The sequence below is a fragment of the Poeciliopsis prolifica genome, unplaced genomic scaffold (assembly GCF_027474105.1).
Source record: "Poeciliopsis prolifica strain line A6 unplaced genomic scaffold, Auburn_PproV2 SCAFFOLD053, whole genome shotgun sequence".
NCBI classification, from domain to species: domain Eukaryota; kingdom Metazoa; phylum Chordata; class Actinopteri; order Cyprinodontiformes; family Poeciliidae; genus Poeciliopsis; species Poeciliopsis prolifica.
The window spans coordinates 3,218,620-3,240,029 of record NW_026562428.1 but is presented as its reverse complement, the minus strand read 5'-3'; the positions used below and the strand labels follow the sequence as shown (position 1 = coordinate 3,240,029).

Sequence of the window (21,410 nt, the reverse complement as noted above, 5' to 3'; positions counted from 1 at the left end):
TTAACTGTGAAGGATGAAAATAACTGAGAAGAGTTAGTTTTCAACTTTTTAGAAAAATCTGGAAAAAAAAGTACCAAAAGGTTTATTTATGCAACTTTGCCTGAGCTAATCCGGTTTGAAAATAGAATTGAGACAAGATTTGAGCAAACAACAAGAGTTAGAAATTGACCTTTAGTTCAGGAATAGGGACAAGGAAGACTTTTTCCTCTTTCCTCAGAGGATATTGATTTGAAGGTAGCATTCAGAATAAAAAAGGGGAAAAATAAAGAAGAAACTGAAGTGTGGAGGGATGCTCTTCTCCAAAGCTGACTGAGGTTGAGCTGTTCCACGACAATCGTTTCGCTCAGCAAATGTGGCAAAGCTGGTAGAGACGGATCACACACACTCCTGTTCTGCAGAAAAGTAAACACCTGCCCCAACAGCGAGTCTTTTTTTTATAGAACTCAAGAACCTGATCAGATTTGTTCTCAGGATGCACCGAAACTAACAAAAGCAATGAGCTGACTTCCTTGTTCAAAACGTGTAAAATTAACAGCAACAAACTTTGCGGGCGTTGAATAACAAAATGAAATTCTTATTATTTTTGACTTTATGAGACATAGCAAGCACTACAGGGAGCAAGCAGCTTGATGGTCCGATGCCTCATGCAACTGTCAGCAAGTGTTACGGAGCTTTGAATCACCGCCATATGTTCTTTTTGCACACATCGGCTGGATTAAGAGGGGAACGGCTGAAGAGCGCTGCTAGACGGGTGAAGGGACAGAGACCCTCTGCATATCTCTAATAAGAGACGCTGCTTGGAGAAATCTGTCAAAATGTTTCTGGCTGGCCCGTCGCACAAGATAATCCCTGTGGGGAGAAATTTAAAAAAAAAAGAAAAAGAAAGCGAGAGAGATCACTGGATCCTCTTAGATGAAGCTTCGCTAATGAAATCAGTGCTGGCCATCTGGGAGCATTTCATGTGTGACAGACGCCTACAAAGGGGACAGTCAGAGCTGTGACGGTGGAAACCATGGTAACTGGAAGTCCTACCACATGGGCCGGCACTGTGATTCCCGCCATGTTCACGTCGGCGCCTATTAGAGCGGCGATCTTACCGGCGCCCGGGCCGGACTGAGGGGCTGAGCTGGGTGTCACATGTGAAGGGAGCGCTTTACATTTTCCTCTAATCTGTTGACACGTCTCCTAACGAGGAGGACTTCAGAGAGGACAGGTCTCTGCCTCGTGATCTGCCCCGTTTCCACGCCGTCATTCCCTGTTAGCAGAACCTATCACTGAGTTGAGTTTGGTAGACATTATGCAAGTCGCTTGAACAGGGTCTACCTTTCTATCAGGTGTGGAAACAGCATTGAAGCCCCAGTTCCTGTTTGGACAGTAGTCCAGAGCCTAAATTCCTAAAAAAATATTCTCTCAATTTGTCCCCAATGGTCAGATGCCATTTCAACCAACTCCATAAAATTGTTTTGTACAGAAGTACAAACATCTACCAGACTGTAGCTGACTGTAGGTGTCCATCCAACGTTGCAAAATCATTTTTGAAAGGTCCTCTCATCCTTGACATGTGCAATAACTAATGGACCTTTTGTAAAATAAACCTTTTTAATAAGTACATTTGGGCTAAAACTTTTAAGTCAACCTTTCTGATACGGTTACACAGATTGAAAACCCATTTAGGACAGGATGTTTGTACCCATTCTCAGAAAAACTTAACATTGATAATGTAAAAGGTGTTCCTTCATTCTGCAAGGAAATGTTGAATGGAATCTATTTAGAGTAAAGAGCGTTCTCTCAGTTCTCAGTTGAGGAGGTCACTGTCAGTCACACACAGTCAAGAGAGGGTCTCCAGTTCATCTTTTATATCAATTGAACTGATGCTGGATCCACACAATCAATGCAAACCCAAAGCACTGAATTGGTTTTACTACAACAAATGTAAGAGCGCAGTATTCTTTATTTACAAAGACAAATGCGCTCTCCTCAGTCTCGCTGCGTGTGCCGCAACCTAATGTTTATTCCCAATGTTTATTTAGTTGATTTGCTATCGAATAATTGGATCAAACCCATATCGGGAATATTAAACTGCATGTAAGTATGACATATATGATTTTGAACTGGATCTCTACTCGCCTCATGGAAAGTGTATTTTTTTGTTGCTATTAAGTGAAAACATTTGCACTATTCATGCAGAAGTTCCAGAATTTCAAAAGTAAAACGGATTTTTGTAACAAATCAAACTGAATAAGGTAAAGTGTGAGGTATTCACTAGTTGCTGTTGGATTTGTGTGCTTATGTTTGGAAATCATTGCTCATTACTCGTTTCAGGAGAACTCAGCAGCTTGCTAAAGCCTCTATAAAGGCTGATCTATATGCTGCTCCTCACTCCTTTGAACTCGGACAGCTCAGGATTTGCTCAGAGGGGTTTTTGCTGGAGCTCCTGGAAGCTCTCGCAGTTGTTCATTCAGAATGTAAGAGGACTCTCCTGAATAGGACACATTGAACTGTGTTGTTTTGGATCACAAATCATTTGCACTGTTACATCTGCATAATCTAGTTTTCCTTTCCCTTGCTTCCTCTATTTTTGATGTACTCTGTCTCTGCAAGAAATTTGTTTTTCTGATTATCTTGTATTTTTGTCACATTAAATCCCCCAAATGTCAATGTATTCTATCAGGATTTTAAGTGACAGATCAGCTCAAAGTGGAGCGTCGTCGTTAAGTGGCTGGATGGCTCTCAGAAATTCTGTGCAAGTTAAAAAATTCAAAACAATCCAAGAAAACCAACCTGTTAGAGGAAAACCACAAACCCCTAACAATAACCAATTTCAGAGACAAACAACACACAGGCTGGCTGTGTCAATTTAAACAAGATTCTTTTTAAAATCAGAAAACAGTACAAAATGAAAAAAAAAAATAAAAGGATTTATCCACTTGAAGACGCATGCAGTGTTTCAGCCGCATGCAGACTCAGTCCAGTCTTCACAAGTCCTCTGGCTGTGACTGCGTTCTTATGCATTTGCTGGCGTGCATTATGGGTGATGGTTGTCCAACAGATCGCTGCTAGTGATGGAGGAAAACGGTCATCTGAGCACGTCTGATGCCTCGCCGACAAGTCACAGTGTGTAAGAGTGCAACAGCGCAGCGGTCAAATGAGTTGTCTGTGCCTGACTTGGCAGTTCTCCATTTGTTTTAGCAAACTGTTATTGTTGAATGATCTAGTCTTTGTCTGCTATCTCCAGAAATGACGTTGTGTTACTAACGCACTACCGTAAAATGCTTGTTTTAAAATCAGTTCATTTCGACTCTTCTTCTTAGGCAATCAATGAAAACAAGACAGTGATTAAAAAAGCAACAGCTTCCATTTAGTGGCCACAATGAAACAGTTCCAAATTACATATATATATATATATAGAATATATTTAAAAAAAACAATACTTGGTTGGACTTACGTCAATCTTGTTACAGCTGCTGCAGCTGCATCACCAGAGGTTCAGCATACATAATCCCAACTGTCTAATAATAACACTAAAAGTTACAGTTTGAATGCATTCAAGTATATACATATAAAAAAATGTAAAAAATAATAAAGAAGTTCCTAATCAGAATGTTATTTTTTAAAATTACTTGTCTGCCTGATTAATCTAATAAATACTGAAGTAGCATATGCTTTAAATTTCCCAGTTTTTACATAATTAGGTCTAAAACTGTGAGCCCATAAAGCAGCCCGAGATAATTAAGAAATAATTCAGAGTACGTCTGCGCTAAAGGGGACGAATATGTGAGAAAACCAAGTAGCCTGTCAAGAATGAAAGCTTTTTAACACAAGAAGGGTCCCTCCACCAAGTCCCAGGAATTGCTAATTGGCCTTTGAAAACAGTTTTATAATGTCTTTAATGTTCTCCGAGGCTCTGCAGGAGCTTAACAAGCCCGAGAAAACGGGACTTTGGAAAAACAAATTCACAACAAAACCACCCAACAGCAGCCAGATTTACACGAAACTGTGTGCGGACGAGAAGGGAGAAAAAAACAAAAATTTGCTCTCCACATTATTGCCTTAAGACCGTCTTGATTTTGGCCCTCGTCTAAGACGTCCACTTATGCACTTCCTGTACATGAGGAAATAACAACCATCTGCCCAGATCCTGCAAGCCTCCATCGTCAGGAATCAGTGTGGAAATGGGCCGCTTTTCTTTGCAGAAGCAAGTAACAATATTACAAAAGAACCACCACAGAATAAAACAACAATATTATTAGAATTCCAAAAAAATGAAGCTGTATCATCTTGTCTACCAAGAATAGTTTATTTCAGCTGATGAGGAACCTTTGACATTCCAACTGGCATTCTTGTTCAATTTTTTTTTTATTTGGTAAAAGAAACTTGAACTTAAATGCATTAGCAAACAGCTAATATTTCAGAGCATTTATTTATTGGCAATAATAGCAAACAATAGTCAATATTGACGTCATGGTTAGATTTCCTCCTGGTTCGTTCAGTTTTATATCTTGTTGACCCATCTGTCCACGCTCACCTCCTCCCAACACAGAGCGTGTGTGACCTTTTCTCTGCATTTCCTCCTTTTTATTTATCATTATTATTTATAACGGTGAAAAACAAAACCATATTTTCCGTGTGCTAAAGTTTCACGCTTCCTCAAACTGTCTTTTATTGCTTTTATTATAATGCAATGCTTGTCCAAAGCTCCCAGCCATATTTTCTAAACAAAAGTAATAGCCAACTGTAAATCTTGCGCTCAAGCTGTTGGTTTTCACAGGGGAAGGATTTATCAACATTTACTGCTTCCTTGTTTCGCGTATCCGCCAGCCTCTGATTTGGTTTGAGCTTCCAGCTGCAGAGGTTGCAGTTGGCTGGAGACGCTGGTTTCTGTCTCAACCTCTAGGCTGTGAATAAATAGATGGGTGAATGAATTCAAGTGTGGCTGTGGAGCGCCCTGGGTAATTATGTGAGGTAATTGTCACACTGAAAGGCACAGCCACTGCACAGGGACGTTGATTTGCACAAAAAAGGAGGATCTAATAAGACTCACTGAGTGATTGGCCGGTTCAGTTTCATCAAATTGATGGATCACAATTACGCCAACAATTGAAATATGTTCACTCGTGTTCTTTCATGAGAACATATTTTTTTTATTTAAAAAAATGAAGACAGTGGTTAGCATGTCGGCTCTACCTGCTAGCAACTCTCTAAATGGTTCTGTTTAACGCTATCACTTCACTCCCAACCATCAAAAGCATAAGTATCCATACTCCAAGTGTGGCTCAGTCTTGACTTTCACGCCGCTTCTCGCACCCGCAAGGTTAAGAACGAAAGATGAATCAAATGCTTCACATCGAGCCAGACACTGGGGAGGAGAGTGTTGACAGAACAGAGCCACAAATACTGCCGAAGGAAAAGTCTTGACTGAATGTTGCATCATGCATTCAGCGCAACCAGCAGGGGATGGGATCAAAACACATCAGACAAGTGTATTATGTCACAAAACTGTCTGAGAGGCAACTGAGGCAGAAGTCTCAATGACCAGACCAGTAATTTACACAAATGTATTCTTTGCTCATATACGAAGACGTTTAAATTGTTAAACTTGTGTTTTGCTTGTGATATTTCTGCGGCCTTGTCGAGTCTATCAGAACGCGACACTTTTGACTGTTTGCCTATTTGTTTTGTAGGTGATCCATTCAGTCTTGACTTGGCTTTGGGGGAGATGAAGCCTTCTGAAGCCCTCTCTCACTGTTCTCACTGTTTTGTATTCCAACAACAAAAAGCCAGCAGTTTCTTTTCCACATTAGTCTTTTTTTTCCCTCCCCTCCCACCTTGTGTCTGGACCGCGCTTTTTTGTGGCCTGAAATCTTGACGTGGGCAGTTCACGCCGCTTCTGGACTTCGTCAAAATCTGAAGTTTGAAAACTTAATAAATTGCTTTTTAACGACTTCTCGGATTATGTAAGGGAGAGTTTGAATACAAGAAGACACAGGAAGGAGGAGTTAATGAGAATCTTGAATGACCTTCAATTGTACAACGGATGTAGCTGCTCTGTGGATTAACATGGAATGGGGAAATGGAAGAGCAGAAAATGTAAAAAGAAAATGAGTGCAGTCTCTGATTCTGTCAGAACAACAGACAAAAAGGGGAGGGCCCAGCAGAGTACATGGTAGTGCTTATTTAATGCGTAAACATCCACAATAACTATTTGGTCAAATATTGAGTCAAACAAATACCATAACCTTTTTCTCGCTCGTCTTTTGAGGGTGAGACAATGCAAGTTTTTCTTTTTAAGTTTCAAGAATAGCTCAAACAAATTCTGATCAAACAGCAGAAAGAACACTAAGTGCAAAACATGCACTTCCTGTCTGCTTGACCTTTACATGTTGTCTAAATTTAACTGCACAGTTCACTGTTTTGGAATCACATATTTCCAATTTAGAAAGCAACATTTTCTCAACCCGGGTTTGACAGAAATTGCTGTTTGAAAGTCATGAGGCCCACGTTTTACAAAAACTGACAGGATGGTTAAATTACTGGCTTATTGGTTAAAATCGGTATCCCAGCAACACCAGTTATGGTGTAGTAGATCCGGTAAAACGCTTCAGCATCCATGTGATATATTTCACCCTTTTCTAAAACAAAACAGTAGTTGGGCACAGACTGCGCTTAACAACACAGCCTTATAACGTTACGCGTCGCTGAAACTATTGCAGAGAGGAGCACTGAATCTGTTGCGGGAGACAGAAATCAATCTATAGTATTTTTCATTTCAGCAGCAACGTGAGCCTATTTCCTGTTTTCCCTATAAATACTAGGCTGCCGCTGACTTCAAGGCGCCAATAACGGCAGGAGTGAGTCTTTGGGTTCTACCTCCAGAGTAGATAACGCTTTCTCATTATAACGGACTCCAATATAATCCATCACATTGACAGGCAAGCTTTATTTATAACGGTCATAAGAGTCATCTTTCGAAAAACTTCAGGGTCTCGTAACGCTGAAAGTGGGAGCGGCAATCGTCAGTGTCTTACAAAAACACTTCATTTGTACTTTTTCATATTCCATAACATTACACACACAAAGAGTGGAAGTTAAACTCATAAAAAACTAACAAAAAAAATCTCACCCTTAGACATGTTGGATAAGAGTTCTGACTATAAAATATGTTCCCATTCAGTCATTTAAAACACCACAGACAGGGAATGTTTTGGTAGTGAAGCTATGTTGATGAAAAATGTAATAAAAGCGTATTAAAGAGCAACCTTTGCTGTGTAAACAGCAAACTCACACGCAGCAAGATTAGACTGTTAAGTGATTTTATTTTTTTTGGATCCATGACAGAAAATCCTTCAAAAACAGAATTTGCATCAAACAGCTACAATTTCAAACACATCCACTGGGTGAACGTTCAGAGCTGAAAGCGCCTTGCTCCGGGACACAATGGGAACACTTAGTCACCACAACTGGGTCCACTTGCGAGTGACAAATCGGGCCCAGGTCTTGTTTGCAGGAGATAATTCAAAGCCTGATAGACGCCCGGGGACTTTGAATTTGAAAGCTGAATGTCAGAGGCTCACTGTGTGTTCCCACAGCTTCAAACCAGCATAAATATTAATGGTTCACCGAGGCAGGCTGGAGGTGTTCAGCAGTTTAACATAACACTACGAGCAAATTACTATTAGATTTCTGCCAAATGTGTTTACATCAGAAACAGCAGCTCGGCATTTGCTACATCCAAAACGTTGAATGTAAATTAACACCGTAATGAGTTGGAAATACTGTGAGATAACCAAACATGACATAAGCCTTTTTGTAAAAAAAATAAATAAAAAAAAAAAGATATGCACTCAACCGAATGTGTTTACTGTGCGTCTCTGGCAGAGGGGATGTATAATTACAGTGCTAAAAGCTCCAGTTCTCCAGGATTTTCATGATTGCCCAGAAAGAAATCTTGCCAACACACCTTCAGGTGAATTTCTAGTAAACAATTTGACAAATGGCAAATTGTTTACTAGTAAAATTAAGCACTGCTCTAAAGCGGAAAATTGAAGCATTTTCTGGTTACTTGTGCTCAGCCATTTTGACGGCTTCAGTTTCATTCTGTATTCCACTGTAAGAGCTAATGAAGCAATGAGACGTTCTGTTCTGGCAACTAAGTTAGAAACAAATTGGAAAACATTTGCAGTTAAAATGTACTTAGATATTTCTCTTGTAGCTGTACTAACAGATTCTGCTTTACTTTTGCAAGGCACTACTTGTCTTTCTGTTAAAATGTAGAATATTATAGTCCACATTTACTAATCATAAAACATTTACAGAGATGTGAAGGAGACTAATACACATCTCTAAAAGTATTCATTCATTCATGCATTCTTCAGTGCATTTGATCTGTAACAATTTTGACCATTCTTCTAGAAGTGTGTTTATGAGGTCAGACACTGATGTTGGACGAGGTAGCCCAGCTTCTCCACCCTATCTTATTCCAATGCTGTTCTGTTGAGTTGAGGTCAAGAATCTGCAGGCTAGTTAAGTTCTTCCACAACAAATTCACTAATCCATATTTTTATGGATCTTACTTCTGCTATTTTCACATGCTCAGTTGCTATTTTTCGCATGGCCGTTCATATTAACTAGCCGCAAAGAGAATTGTGTGTGAAATGCTTACTTCGCCAAAGCGACCCAGAAAAAGGACATTGACGTCACACATTATGTTTGCATAATTGATAATGGAGGGAGTCAATTATCACAAGATTATCACAAGATCATAATACAAAGGAAGCTGATAAAAAGACTTTACTTTTTTTTTGGTGGAGTTTTGACTGCAGTTTCTGTAAGGAAGTCTGTTTGGATGTGTAGTCAGAGCCAAAACTGGCTTGATTGTAATGTGACACACTTCAGTGAAACAGACTTTTTTATTAAGATCATAATTATAACTTTCGGCCACTGTTTACGTCTGGCTTCTTCTGGAGTAGAATTATGAGCTGGCAAGTCTGAGGTCAATGATAAAAAAGTTGTATAAAATGCGACATGACTCTGAAAACAATAGGACACGTATCCCAATTAGTACCACATATAAAACTTTTTAAAAGATTGCAAATGGGCCGTTCAGAATGTGGCAAAAAAAAAAAGTCAGATTTAGGTATCATTCGGATTTTTCATTGCAGCTGGTGATGTAAGGCTCTGTTGCAGAGGGAAGTCATAAAAACAGATGTTTTTATGACTCAGTGGCTGCTGTGATTTTATGTAGCTGAGTTGCAGTTGCTTCCTATTGCCTTGATTCTGTTGTAACACCGCTAACATTTAGTAGTGCAGAAATTTTACAGCTGGGCTCCTCTGAAGTCCCCGAAGTGACTGAGTGGCCCGTTCTTTCAAAAATGTTGTCTCCTTATGCCTTGGTGTTGGATTTTACACACCTGTGGACAGAGAAGTTATTAGATCACTTGAATTTAAGGATTTGGATGAGCGTGCTTTAAACACGTTTAAAAATGTAGTGTATTCAATAATTAATCTCTGCAAGAGACGGCCTCTGTTGACGTAGCTCGCTGTGTTCACTTTGTACAAAACACAGCGACTCCACGCTTAAATCTCTGATTGTCATTCTTTACTCTTGTGAATTTCAACCGGGCTCTTCTTCATTTGCCTGGAACAGAATAAAATCCCCTGATAAAAACGGCATCCTACTTATCTCGCTCTCGTGTTCATATTTAGTCCTGGCGTGCAGCACGGTTCCCCGCGCTGCACCCTGGGCTTTCCTCCCTCAAATTATCGGCGGCCTTAATTCAGGCCGAGACCTGACACACATTCGCTCACGCCCAAAGAGAAAACATTAGAGGCAAGACTCTCCGGGCGTTGAAGCGCTTCATAAAGCTAATTATTACTGAAGTATGGGGTGTAATTTGCTAATCACATTTCTGACCTGACTCACCTATTAAAGCATGAACTCGTTTTTCACGTTGATTTTCCGTCCCCCACTTGTTCGCTCTGAATCACTTCCCTATCTATCTTCATCTTCATTACCATCTGCCGTCCCTCTTTCTGAACTCTCTTCCACAATTTGGTCTCATGCTCGTTGAATATAAATCACATTTCAGTCTCTTTCATCAGGCTCCCTTCGCTCTAAATGTCCACTGAGCATCACCAGGCACTACTATTTTTACACGGCTGTTCTAAAGTGGCTCGTCCTCCGGCTCTGTTTTCAGCTCCTCCAAATATACACCCGGCCACCGGACTGACATCAGCCGGCATTCCGCGTGCCTCGGTCATATTCAGGGGATTTACGTCTATAATTACGCGAGCGTGTAACACAACCTGATACAGGTGAACAAACTTGCTATTAATGTATAATGAACCGAATGTGAACTGAGCCTCACGCAGAAAAACCTAGTATTTATTTTTTCCAGGGACGCTGTAAACTCATTAATACCAATCCCTTCCAACTCATTTTTATGAATTTTCTGACGTTCTCCTGAATGATAATTACAGCCAAAAAGTGTCTCCTGCTCTTCAGCGAACCTGCTGCTCGTTGTCTTCCTCCGCTCTTTTAGACTCATTAATGGGCTGCTTTGATGCCAATTACAGGTAGGGCGATACTATTCTCGTCTATCGGCTAATTACTCTGTCAGCGATCATTCAGCTGGATGCCAAATGCAATTACAGAATTCATCCGGTATTTTTCTAGGATTTGTAACAATTATATTCAAAGAACAAGCTCTCATCTGAATTCACTGACATCCATCTGTCTTTAAACGGTAACAAGTTCCTTTCTCAGGGTTTAGAACTCTAGAAGACCACAAACCCAAACTTGGGACAGTGGGGAACCGTCACAGGAGTGGCAGTCATACAAAGAATGGCCTCTCGCCTTACTTCCAACAACTCTACTTGGATTTTTATGACGCTGACGACTGGCAGAGACGGTCGATAGCATCCTGGTGCCCTCGAAGTTACGCAACACCACAATGAATGATTGAAACGGTAGGCCTTGAAGTCTTTGGCTCATTCTCCAACACATATGGCCTTGTTATTGTTTTGTGTCAAGCTGTGTTAGAGATGAGACCATCTGAGTCACACAAAAAGACTGCATACGGAAAAAGGCTTGGAGAAATGCATTCAGCTACGGTAATGGATTATTTTACATTGGAGTGAATATGCACATGCTACCCAGCACAGAAAACAAGAGCCCATTCAAAAGCTGACAGCAGTGCATACGTTTGTGTCCCTAAGCAAATCGCACGGCGGGTGTGGGCAAATGAGGCTTAGTTCAAATAAGGCAGGGAGTTTCAGATCTGCTTCCTCCTGCCAAACCACATAACAGAACAACTGTTCTCATATCAAAAGGAGACGAGCAACAAGTCAGGATTGCACAGCAGAAAAGCAACGCTGCCAGCTCCATTAGCAGATCTGAACGAGCGAAACTGAGGCGACAAGGAAGAGTTAATGGAATTTTTACGAGCTCAATGGACTTTAATGAGGACAGCGGTGTTCTCATCGAGTCTGGATCAATTTCTTGCAGACACATTTTAGCTTTTAGGTTATTTAACATTTAATTGACTTTCTTTGGGTACGCTGGTGCATATTGATCCAACTTTTTTTTTTTTTCATTTAAAGTGAGGGCGGTCCGATTTTTCATCGTTTAACCTATCATTTAGCACTTTACGGCAAAATCATTAAATGTGGCAAACTGTCAAAAGTACTTTGCTTTAAAAGCTGGAAAAAGAAAAGGAAAAAAGGGTGACATTAAACAGTTGCCGCCTTTTGGATGAGATGCCACTTTTGAAAAACAGTCGGCGCATTGAGAGCGTATTAGAAAAGCTCCGACTCTCTTTAAAACCCTTTCAAATGGCAGGAGAGTGAGGTCGTCCAGGTGATGACTCACGTGATGAAAATAAACCAGACCTGTCTGAATTTATGCAGACACCCCAGTCAGAGTCAGAAACCAAAGAACACGAGACCAAAAAAACAAGAGAGATCCCACCTCTGTCTTCAAGCATGTGTGTTATCCTGTTACCCAGGTGTGACTCGGATTATCCCATTTTATGAAATCCTTTTAGACTCTTTCATGCCGTGTTTGAAATTCATCAAGCGTGCCAGCATAAGACGTCTCACCAATTATGCAAATTAGGAAAACCAGAAAGGGTTGCGGATGAAGAATTTCAAGACTCCTTCGGGCTTAAAAATAAATAACTAAATAATCCTAATTAACACAGGTGATTAGTGATTGTCTCACTGCGATACAGACCTGATTGGGGCATATCTATAATCTGCCTTCACATGCAGCCTAAACACAAACCAGGTTTCCTGAATCACCATCAACTGTTAGGCCAATCTATGCTAGAGTGCCATCCACTGGCTAACAGCAGCCACTACAACAAGAAACCTTGATTGACAACATAAAAAATGCAACAAAATAGTTTGTAATCATGTTGACTGGATATATCTGATTAACAGCTAGGAGGCAAATAAATAAATTAAATGCAAAATAACAATTGCAAAAGAAGTGACTCCTTTCAATGTGACGAAGGAGAAACAGACACAAAAAATAACAAGGTAATTCAAAATAATGAGATAAAAGATTGATTTAGCCAAGTCCCTTGATGAAAACAACTTTAAAAAGCCCTGGTAAGAGTATTTAAATGTCTGCAAAAGACCAGCTCTATTATTTTTAGTGTCAGTGTAATTATAAACCACAAAAATATGGGAATTTTGATCAGCTTGCTTTGCATGTGGCTTAATATTCTTGGTGTACGTATTTTTCCTCATGTGTACAGTCCTGACCAGAAGGTCGGACAGAATCTGGAGAAAAACAAACCAGAGTCCCTGGAGGAGAAGTCGACTGCTCTCTGTTCTCTGCACACAAGTCGAGCAGAGTGCATCTCTTCACAGGAGAGGATGTTGGAACCTGCCTCCGTCTCCTCCCAGCTCCTCTCGCTGAGGATTCTGGCTGCGTCCGCGCCGCCACCTGGGAGTCCGTCGGCCATTGTTATGGCTGGCCATCCGTTCCCGTCGCTCTGCTTAAATAAACTGAATGGGGCACAGACGGAAAAATACTGCGCCCCATCAAATGTTAAGCTCTGCAAAACAGACTATCTGGAAACAAGGTCAGGCTTTATGAGCAGAAGGCTGCAATGTGTCTGTCCGCTTCTCTCTCTGGGAATATGGAGGAACTGCCCATATGCTCCGCTGACACCAACTACACCTTTTTTTCTTTTCTTTTTTTTTTAAGATGAGGCACATAAATCATTTATGACAATGCCAGGATAAGGAATGTGTTGCAGTGGCATCTGACATTTTGGACAGAAGGACAGCTTGTTATTTATTTATTTTCTAGAGAAGAAACTTAAATATAATTTTACCTCCTTTGGGTTGTTAACACTTTGAAACATAATAATATAAAAATAGAGAGGAATTTTTGTTTGTTTGTTTGCAAATGCCGTTAATTCAGACTGCTCTTTCAAAAAAAAAAAAAAAATCACAAAATTCAAACAAATTTAAGCCTGGACTTTAACTATACCATTTAAAATGTCAAAGGTTTTATAGTATATGCAAGATTTCCCTCAGAAAACTTGCTAAGCCCGGTGGTTGGAGCGCTCGCTAATCATTCATCTAGCGGCTTGTCCTGTTTTTAGGTTAAAAATGGTCAAAGTTGACAGGAAATTTGAAAATAACACTTGATAATTATGTGCTATTGAAAGGTTGGAAGATTAATATCTGAACATCAAGTATAAAGTCTTAAAAAATGCAAACATAAAAAAAACTTAAATAAATATGCTATGCTAAGCATGGTGGGGGCACTAATAAAGCCAGGCTTATAATACCCTGATAAGGTCATAAACTTAGGAACTTCTTCATAAATTTTGTGGTAAATAGCAAAATTATTGATTTCCCTCATGTGAACTAGATGAGATCTTGAAACTGTAAATTCGCCACAGACCACCATTATATTTGACTGCATGTATTAAGTCATTTTTTCTGAAACGTTGCGAGCTTTATACCACATCTAACAGGACGCACACCTTTAAAAACTTGAGGCGTTCGTCTCTTTGAGTCCAAAGATGTTTTCTTGGTTTTTTTTCTCCAAAGTTTTAAGGATCTTCAAAAGGTGTTGTAGAAAATGTCAGGCAGACCTTCGTGTTCTTTCTGCTCAGCAGTGTTTTCTACCTCAGACCCAGTGATGTCATTTCCCCACAGTCTATTATTAAGTCATAAACACTGACCTTAACTTAGGTATAAAAAAAAAAAAAATGTTCTCCTCCGTGGCGTTTCTTTCTTTCGTCTTTGTATTTCAGTAGTTTCATGAGTTGTTGAGATAAATGGATAGTTTAATCTACTGAACAGAAATGTGTTACAACCTTTTTCCAAACGGTTCTGACCTGTTTGGTCAAGTGATTCTCATGAACTGTGACTGGAACCGTCTTGGGTTGTATAACCACATTTCCTGACAAAAACCCATGAGCTGAACGTAGAAAATTACTTAATGTCACTTTAGGTTGGAGACAACCCTTGGTAATAAGGCGAAATGACAAATGGGGTTATTTATTAACATTAATTTATAAAAACCTTTACCAGATTCTTTAGGTAGTAAATGCTACATTGATCAGATCTCTGGCTTTACTTTTGTTTTGCTGGGATTTTTCACGAAAACACAATTTAGGTAGAATTGAGATCAATCTTATCCGTTGTTTATCCAAAAACAAACCCCAAATTGGTTCCAAGTAGCTTGAAGACGATGTTCTTCTTTGCGTGCAGATCCAAATTATCTGTAATAGAGCTAAATCAAGGCTCTAGTCGTCCAGTCTTAAAAACTGAACTTCAAAGGAAGCCATCATTTAATCTTGGCCAAAGTAATAATAACCACAGTATTTTAGAAAATTGTTTGATCTGAGGAGCCAAATATGCTTCTGTCCTGACCAACAATGGCGGCTCGGTATTGATGTTTCTTAAACATGTTTACACGATCGCTGTGAGTCTGGCCCTTGCCTTTCCACGCAATTCTGCTTGATTCTCTAAAGGCAAATTTGAAACGCGTGTATATCTCTCAGCAGGTTTTCTTCCAGGATCCCTCTGCTTTATGGTCCATCCATCTTCCAATGAACTGTCTCAAACCTCCCCATCCTCCACAGCTGACATCCTTCAACCTTTAGATGCTCCAACATGCTTGAATCAAATGGCTAATTTACCTCCTTAGCAGGAAGTCAGGCTTCACAAGATTCTGCTGGTGACCTAATTGTTAGATTAAGGCGCGCTGGAGCAGATAAATGTGTGAAGCTGCAGGTCACTAGCGGCCGAGACTCCCGATTGTGAAAACTGAACCGAGCTTGACCCAGAACTGGATCTGCATCCATCACTTTCAGCTCTATCTGGTCATTCAGTCTGTTTATGTCTGCATTCACTATATCAAGCTATTGCACATATCACTTTCATGCTAACTCAGAGACTATAATTCATACTTTACGAACACTCCACACAGACTTTGCCATATATGTAAGTGAGCAAATATAGACAATAAATATGTATATCTCATTTGCCTTTCATTGTTTAAACATGTAATTGAAAACATTGTCATTATTTTTTATTAAATAGAGGAAACGTTGACAAAGAATTACTTTCTCAGACCACACAGCATAGAATTAGACTGAATAGATCTACCCCAATGGTTCAAACACAGTCACAAACACGTGATCGAGAATTTTTTCAATATCAGGACCGATGCAGACACAGCAATGCCCGTCTTTGTGATGCGATGAAACGTTAAGAAAACCTTTAGGGGTGCCAACGCTTTCACGAGGCACGACCTCTGCTCTGATACAGAAGCTTGCAGCGGCACACCGCACTGCAATTACAGGTTTATTTTTGAAAACCTGCTTCACCATAAAGCGCCCATAAATAGGTCTTAAATAACTGGGTGTCGAATGTCTGCAACTCTGTGGATCGCTGCCACCAGTTGCCGCTACTAATTGCTCCCGACTACATTCCCCATAATTCCTTGGCTCCTGTGGATTTTTTTTTTTTTCATGCTGAGCCTTTTGGCAGGATGAGGTAAAAGGTTCCAAAACGTCTTCACTGGACGGGCTCCGACCACATGAGGAGAAAGAAGTAGGTCATCCTGGCTGATAATTGGGACATTTTGGTAACAGAGACTCGTAATGGAACGAGTTCGGTTCCAGCAGAGTTAAGATTTTCCTTCTGGAGAAACCAGCAGGGACGGAAAAACAGAGAAAGAGCAAGAAGGCCGCCTCTCAGCAGAATAGGAGACATGCCCTCCTGTTTAGGTTTAGAAGATTTTGGGAAAAAGGGAACAAGAAGCAAATGAAACGATCGTCTTCAGTCTTATTTTCTATGTGAGTATAAACCAACTTTTGTGGCCTTGGTCAAACTCAAAGTTTACACTTTCTATCTCTCTAGAAACCTATTAAATGTAGGATTCCCAGAAAAAGGAATTTTTAATCCAAAATTTGAGAGGTATGACTTACAGTCGTTGATGCAGCTGGCTTCTCGAACATCCTCTTCAGGCTGTCCAGCTGAATGTCAAACCTCTCCACCCTCTTTGCAGCCTGCAGGTCCTCCCTGAGCACCGACTCGTCTGATGTCACTACCTGCGGCCCGGCGGGAGCGCAGGAAACGAAGCCCGAGGTCACGCTCGCCACCTCCTCTCCATTTCCTGATTGAATTTCCATTGTCGTAGGGGAAACTGGACACCTCTCCGCTTTTCCCTGCAGAGTGCTGCTGCGCAAGGTGAAGCAGGAGGAGAAGGCAGATGTTGCAGGGAGTCCTTCTCCGAACGACAGGCTTCTCTGGCATTGAGCAGAAGTTCTGAGAGGTTGTAGGAGGGAGGAGGAGAAAGGAAAGAAAAAAAAAGAAGAAGTTTTTTTCCCCCCTCACTCCTGTGCCCTGTAATTACTCATGCACATGAAGGCCTATGTAAGCTCACATGTGGGTTTAGGAAAGCACGTTGAGGTACAAGCAACGGGCCGAAGCGGTGACGACAGGCCAGCTGAGAAAACCCGTTTTAAATTTAGGCATCTTGTGTTAGTTCAGTGGAGTTTTTTAGGGGTAACCGATGAAAAAGGTAAACAAAATTGCAGCGTTTTTCAAGTTATTTTCGATAAAAAAAATTTAAAAAATAACGAAACATGCATTAGTTCCCCTCTCCTTCACAAATAAGTGGAACTCAATACACTGAGTTCATTAAAACAAATTCTTAATAATATAAAATCACATTTTGTAACCAGGCAACATGTTCGACTGCTGTAGTAAGAGAAGCTACAATTACGAGAAAGTCATAACACTACAGAAGTGAAGTCATTCAAGAATAAGTTTGAAAAATATTGCAAGAATAAAGTCTTGAAGATCATCCAAACAAGAGCAAAGTCGAACTAACAAAAATAAAGTTAAAGCATGACTTTATTTTCTTTAATACAGCTTTGTGGTAGATATGATAGATGGCAGAGAGAAATAAATGTTGCTATGGACTTTATGCAAAAGTCAAATTATACAGTATATAAGATGCTTTAATAAAATACCACAAGTTAGACCGGGGAATAGACTGAAGCACATGTTGCCATTTCAGGAAAAGAGAAAGTGTGAATTCACGTAGAAACTGTGAGATTAGTCGTGCGCCACGTATCAAACTCAGCAGGATTCCAGGAAACTGACTTCTTTCTCACCCGCTCCTTATTAAACAGGAAAGAGCATCAGCGCTGAACAAATCAAGGCAAGGCCCTACAGCTTTAATCTCTCTGGCCTGCAGCAGGGATTTTTTCCAGGAGTACCGGCTCTGAACAGAGCGTTCTCCGGTGACGGGGGCTCAGCCAGAAGTGAGAAATTAACACGTTGACTTGGTTTCCTGCGCGACTCGGAGACAGGGCGTCTCATCCTGTCATGGTCAACGAGTGAATCTGTGCAGATCAGGGCGAGTCTGAATGTGACGCTCGGAGAATGAGACGCACCAAGAGACTGTCAGGAGGAAGATGACGGAGGAAAAATCACAATACACCGGCCCCTAAGGGATAAGACTGGTTGGAACCAGTGGAGTTGCTAACTGGGGAATTCGCACTTCGACTTAGATTAAAAAAAAATTAAAATTAAATAATTGAAGGGGAAATAAAGAGCGAATCAAAGAATTTGCCCCAAAGCCCCATTGCGCCTTCTCCATTAACTGTCATTTTAATCTCTGAACTGTTTTAATTCTGTCATATTGGGGCATTATTCATACCAACTCAATAAATAAGAATATTACTGAAAAGCCCATTTATTTCTGGAACGCTATCACTAAGTGAAACTCATTATATAGATTAATTACACACAGATGGATGTTTGAAAGTCTATTTTTCTTTCCTGTTAATTATGACCATTTTCTACTTGCAGCTAATAACAAACATGATATTTAAAATTAGATTACAAGACACCAATGAAAAAAAAGTTAATACATAATCGTGGGCTTAGTTTATTAATTGCTTTAAGGATGATTTTCTAAAAGGTACTTTTAACAAGCCTCATCAGAACACATTCTAATTTATGAACTACTATAAATTAGAGCATGGACATCCTGTCTTAGGCCACTAAAACCTTCGCTGTGCGCTGATGACATTGTCTTTCCAGAGAGCCGATTTTTCCTGCTAATTGACAAGATGGTTAAGCAGAAGGGCATTCCCAGAGCATCATACTTCCACCACCATGTTTGCCTCTTAGTATGATGGTCATATTCTCAACGGCGTGCGCTAAATTTGATTGTTAGTTTCCCAAATGGTCATCCAGACTGCGTATTCGTTTTTTTGGCCAGCATTAAATATCGATAGATGTAAATGGTTTTGTTTCTTATGTCTTGCTGTTTGAGATCTTTTCATCTACTAAAAAGGAGGTAAATATATCATTTACCAAAAAGACAGGGGGGAGTTGTTACTTTTCACAAAGTGCCAGGTTGATTTGAACAGATTTTTCCCTCCTTTTAATCAATAAAATCATCATTTCAAAACTACATTCATGTCAAATGTGCAAGTAAGAAAGGCAAAAGCAGAATAAATCTTTCAAAGCTGGCATAATTAATATAGTTTCTCATAGGGTTGGGGAGAATGGAAAGATGAAGCTTTCCAAATCCAATCTTAGGGACTGAGTTGTCATGATATATGCCTCTGATAGCAATTTGGAGAAGCTGGAGGACACCATATCACTGCATTCACAGCAGCCAAAGATGCATTATTCAGAGAGGGCCACAGGTTTGTGTCACTTTCAGCTGGATCCTGTTTCCAACGAGGCCACTCGCCTTACTGCAGTGACTCACATACCAAGAAGACATACATTATGTCCACTCAGGGCCGTTTTTTTTTTTATTTTTATTATTTTTATTTCTGACATTTCTTCCTACTCTAATTATTTACTTAAGGAGAAAACAGGCTCTCAAAGAGCCTGTTTTCTCCGACATGCATACTAAAGACTATGCATGTCGATTTGCTGTGTGGTGAAAGCAGCAGGGAGACATTGTTAAAAGTGAAGTGCAGGATGAATTAGGCATGGGAGTGAACAGAAAGAACTGCAAACCAGAGTCCAGACAAGCTGTTATTTTATGCCAGAAGACAAGAAATGGTGCTGTAAAGATTCAAGACTGCTTTTATTAGGTGAACAGCGGCAGGTTCTTGTTACGTTCCAGTCCCCATTTCTTGAATTTCTCACTATATCTGGCTGTGCATGAATTTCACGAGACAATGCACTCCAGAGCCTTTTAAAATTACTTGTCTTTTAAACCAAATGTTTGTGCTGCTGCTGTTCAACAGTACCAGATGATCAGCTTAACTTTTATTTAGTTTCTATGATAACATAATAGGTTTTTGTGGCATCTTAAAATGTAACAAGGGTACCAATGATTTTATCATTTCACGAAACAAATACATGATAACAGTAAAAAAGTAAGAAGCTGAGTAAGACTGCGCAGCCAATAGCACAACTTTATATGTATTTCAGGCACTGTGCACACAGAGAGGAGTGCGGTGCATTTTTGCCAACAGCTGAGGGGGAAAAAAATGCAGCATCACAGAAAATGATGTAGTTGGTATGCCGGGCCCATCGGTGGCGTGCAACACTGACAAAGGACGACACAGAAAACACAGAACGGCGCCATGGTTGTTGTTGGCGAGAATAAGGCTCAGGTGGGAAAGAGAGAAAGAGAAAGGGAGGGAGATTCAGGGTCGTCGTTATGGCCACACAGAATCACAAAACAGGCGCTCAAATATTTATCCACTCCGGAACCCAGTTTGAAAAATTGTATTGACTGCAACGCTAGCATTTACTAAATATCTTCTTTGTTCAATTATGAGATGCATTTGACATCTGCATTATAAGAGTGATATTCTCGATTTTTACCTGTAACAAACCAGTTCCAAAATAAGTCTGACTCAGATCTACGTTCTTAATTTGAAGAACCAGATTGTTTAGCCACACATAAAAACAGAGATTATTGCACCAGTTTAATTACACCAGAATTAAGACTGACCTGAAGTTGACAGCAAAGGAGAAAGTAAATGAAGAAGACAGGAGAGCAGGGAAAGTACTGTTCTTTGAGATGAAAGCAGGTTGTAAGGGACAGATCTTTATTGAACTTATGCCAAAAGCTTCATTTAGCAAGCATTTGTCAATACTGAGTTGTCAATCGTCTTCCCAATACACTTGGCAGGAATTAAGCTCCTCCAGAGAATCAATAATAAAGGCAGTGCTGCTCAAAAGCACCACTGGATCTCCATTCACCCTGCCCAATTCCTCTACTTGTGGTCCTGGCTACATGTTAGCGGATCTGCTGCTCACTGGAAATATCCGCAGTTATTTGTGGATATTTCCACAAATAAGCATTTGAATTTCATGACCTTCATCTCCATTTTCTTTCTAGAAACTCATTTTTGTGAAACACTGAACGAAAGCCCGTAGTTTTCTACAGATTTACATTGCTATTCTTCCTGCTTATTATAACCTTACTCTTACTAAATCAAATAGTTTCATGCAATGTCTCATTTTCCAGACACGACAGGGTTTTGGGTGCATAATAGTGCAACCAAAGCCCAGTCTTAGTCCATGCTGTGCAGTGAAAGGTTACCTAATTACCTCAGGTGAGGAACTTGAGATTATTGTTGCCTCCTTTACAATCTGGAAATGAATCCTAATGTAACACAAAAACAATGATGCACATTTGCTCTGTGATGCATGAGCATGACTGAGTCGCATAATAAAAGTGTGGCTCTGATGATACAAGGCAAAAAATAAAACCTTGTCTTTAACATTTTATTGTTCTGCGGCAAGAATGAGTTTAATCTGTTGGAACAATATAATGTTTGAAGACAGCTGGTTGTGCGAAATGCTACTTAGGAGAGTCAGAGTTTTTAGATTATTTGTAAAAATAATAAAAGAAGTTGGCTTGTTCCAAAAACACACTGAGGTTT

The 21,410-nt window shown here is 40.1% G+C and overlaps 1 protein-coding gene across 6 annotated transcripts in view; it reads right to left on the bottom strand.

Moving 5' to 3' along the window:
• The window catches only part of xirp2a (xin actin binding repeat containing 2a), a 69,243-nt gene that overhangs the window by 33,732 nt on the left and 14,101 nt on the right, over positions 1-21,410 (bottom strand). For 3 of the 6 annotated variants that reach the window (XM_055058985.1, XM_055058984.1, XM_055058987.1), the window contains one exon: positions 16,461-16,800. The exons of 2 other annotated variants lie outside the window; for them this stretch is intronic. In XM_055058985.1, coding sequence (XP_054914960.1) covers positions 16,461-16,664 — 204 coding nt within the window. In that variant the 5' untranslated portion in view covers positions 16,665-16,800. Of the gene's footprint in view, positions 1-3,445; positions 3,533-16,460; positions 16,801-21,410 lie in introns of those variants that run through there. One more of the 6 variants, XM_055058990.1, reaches the window with a different exon arrangement.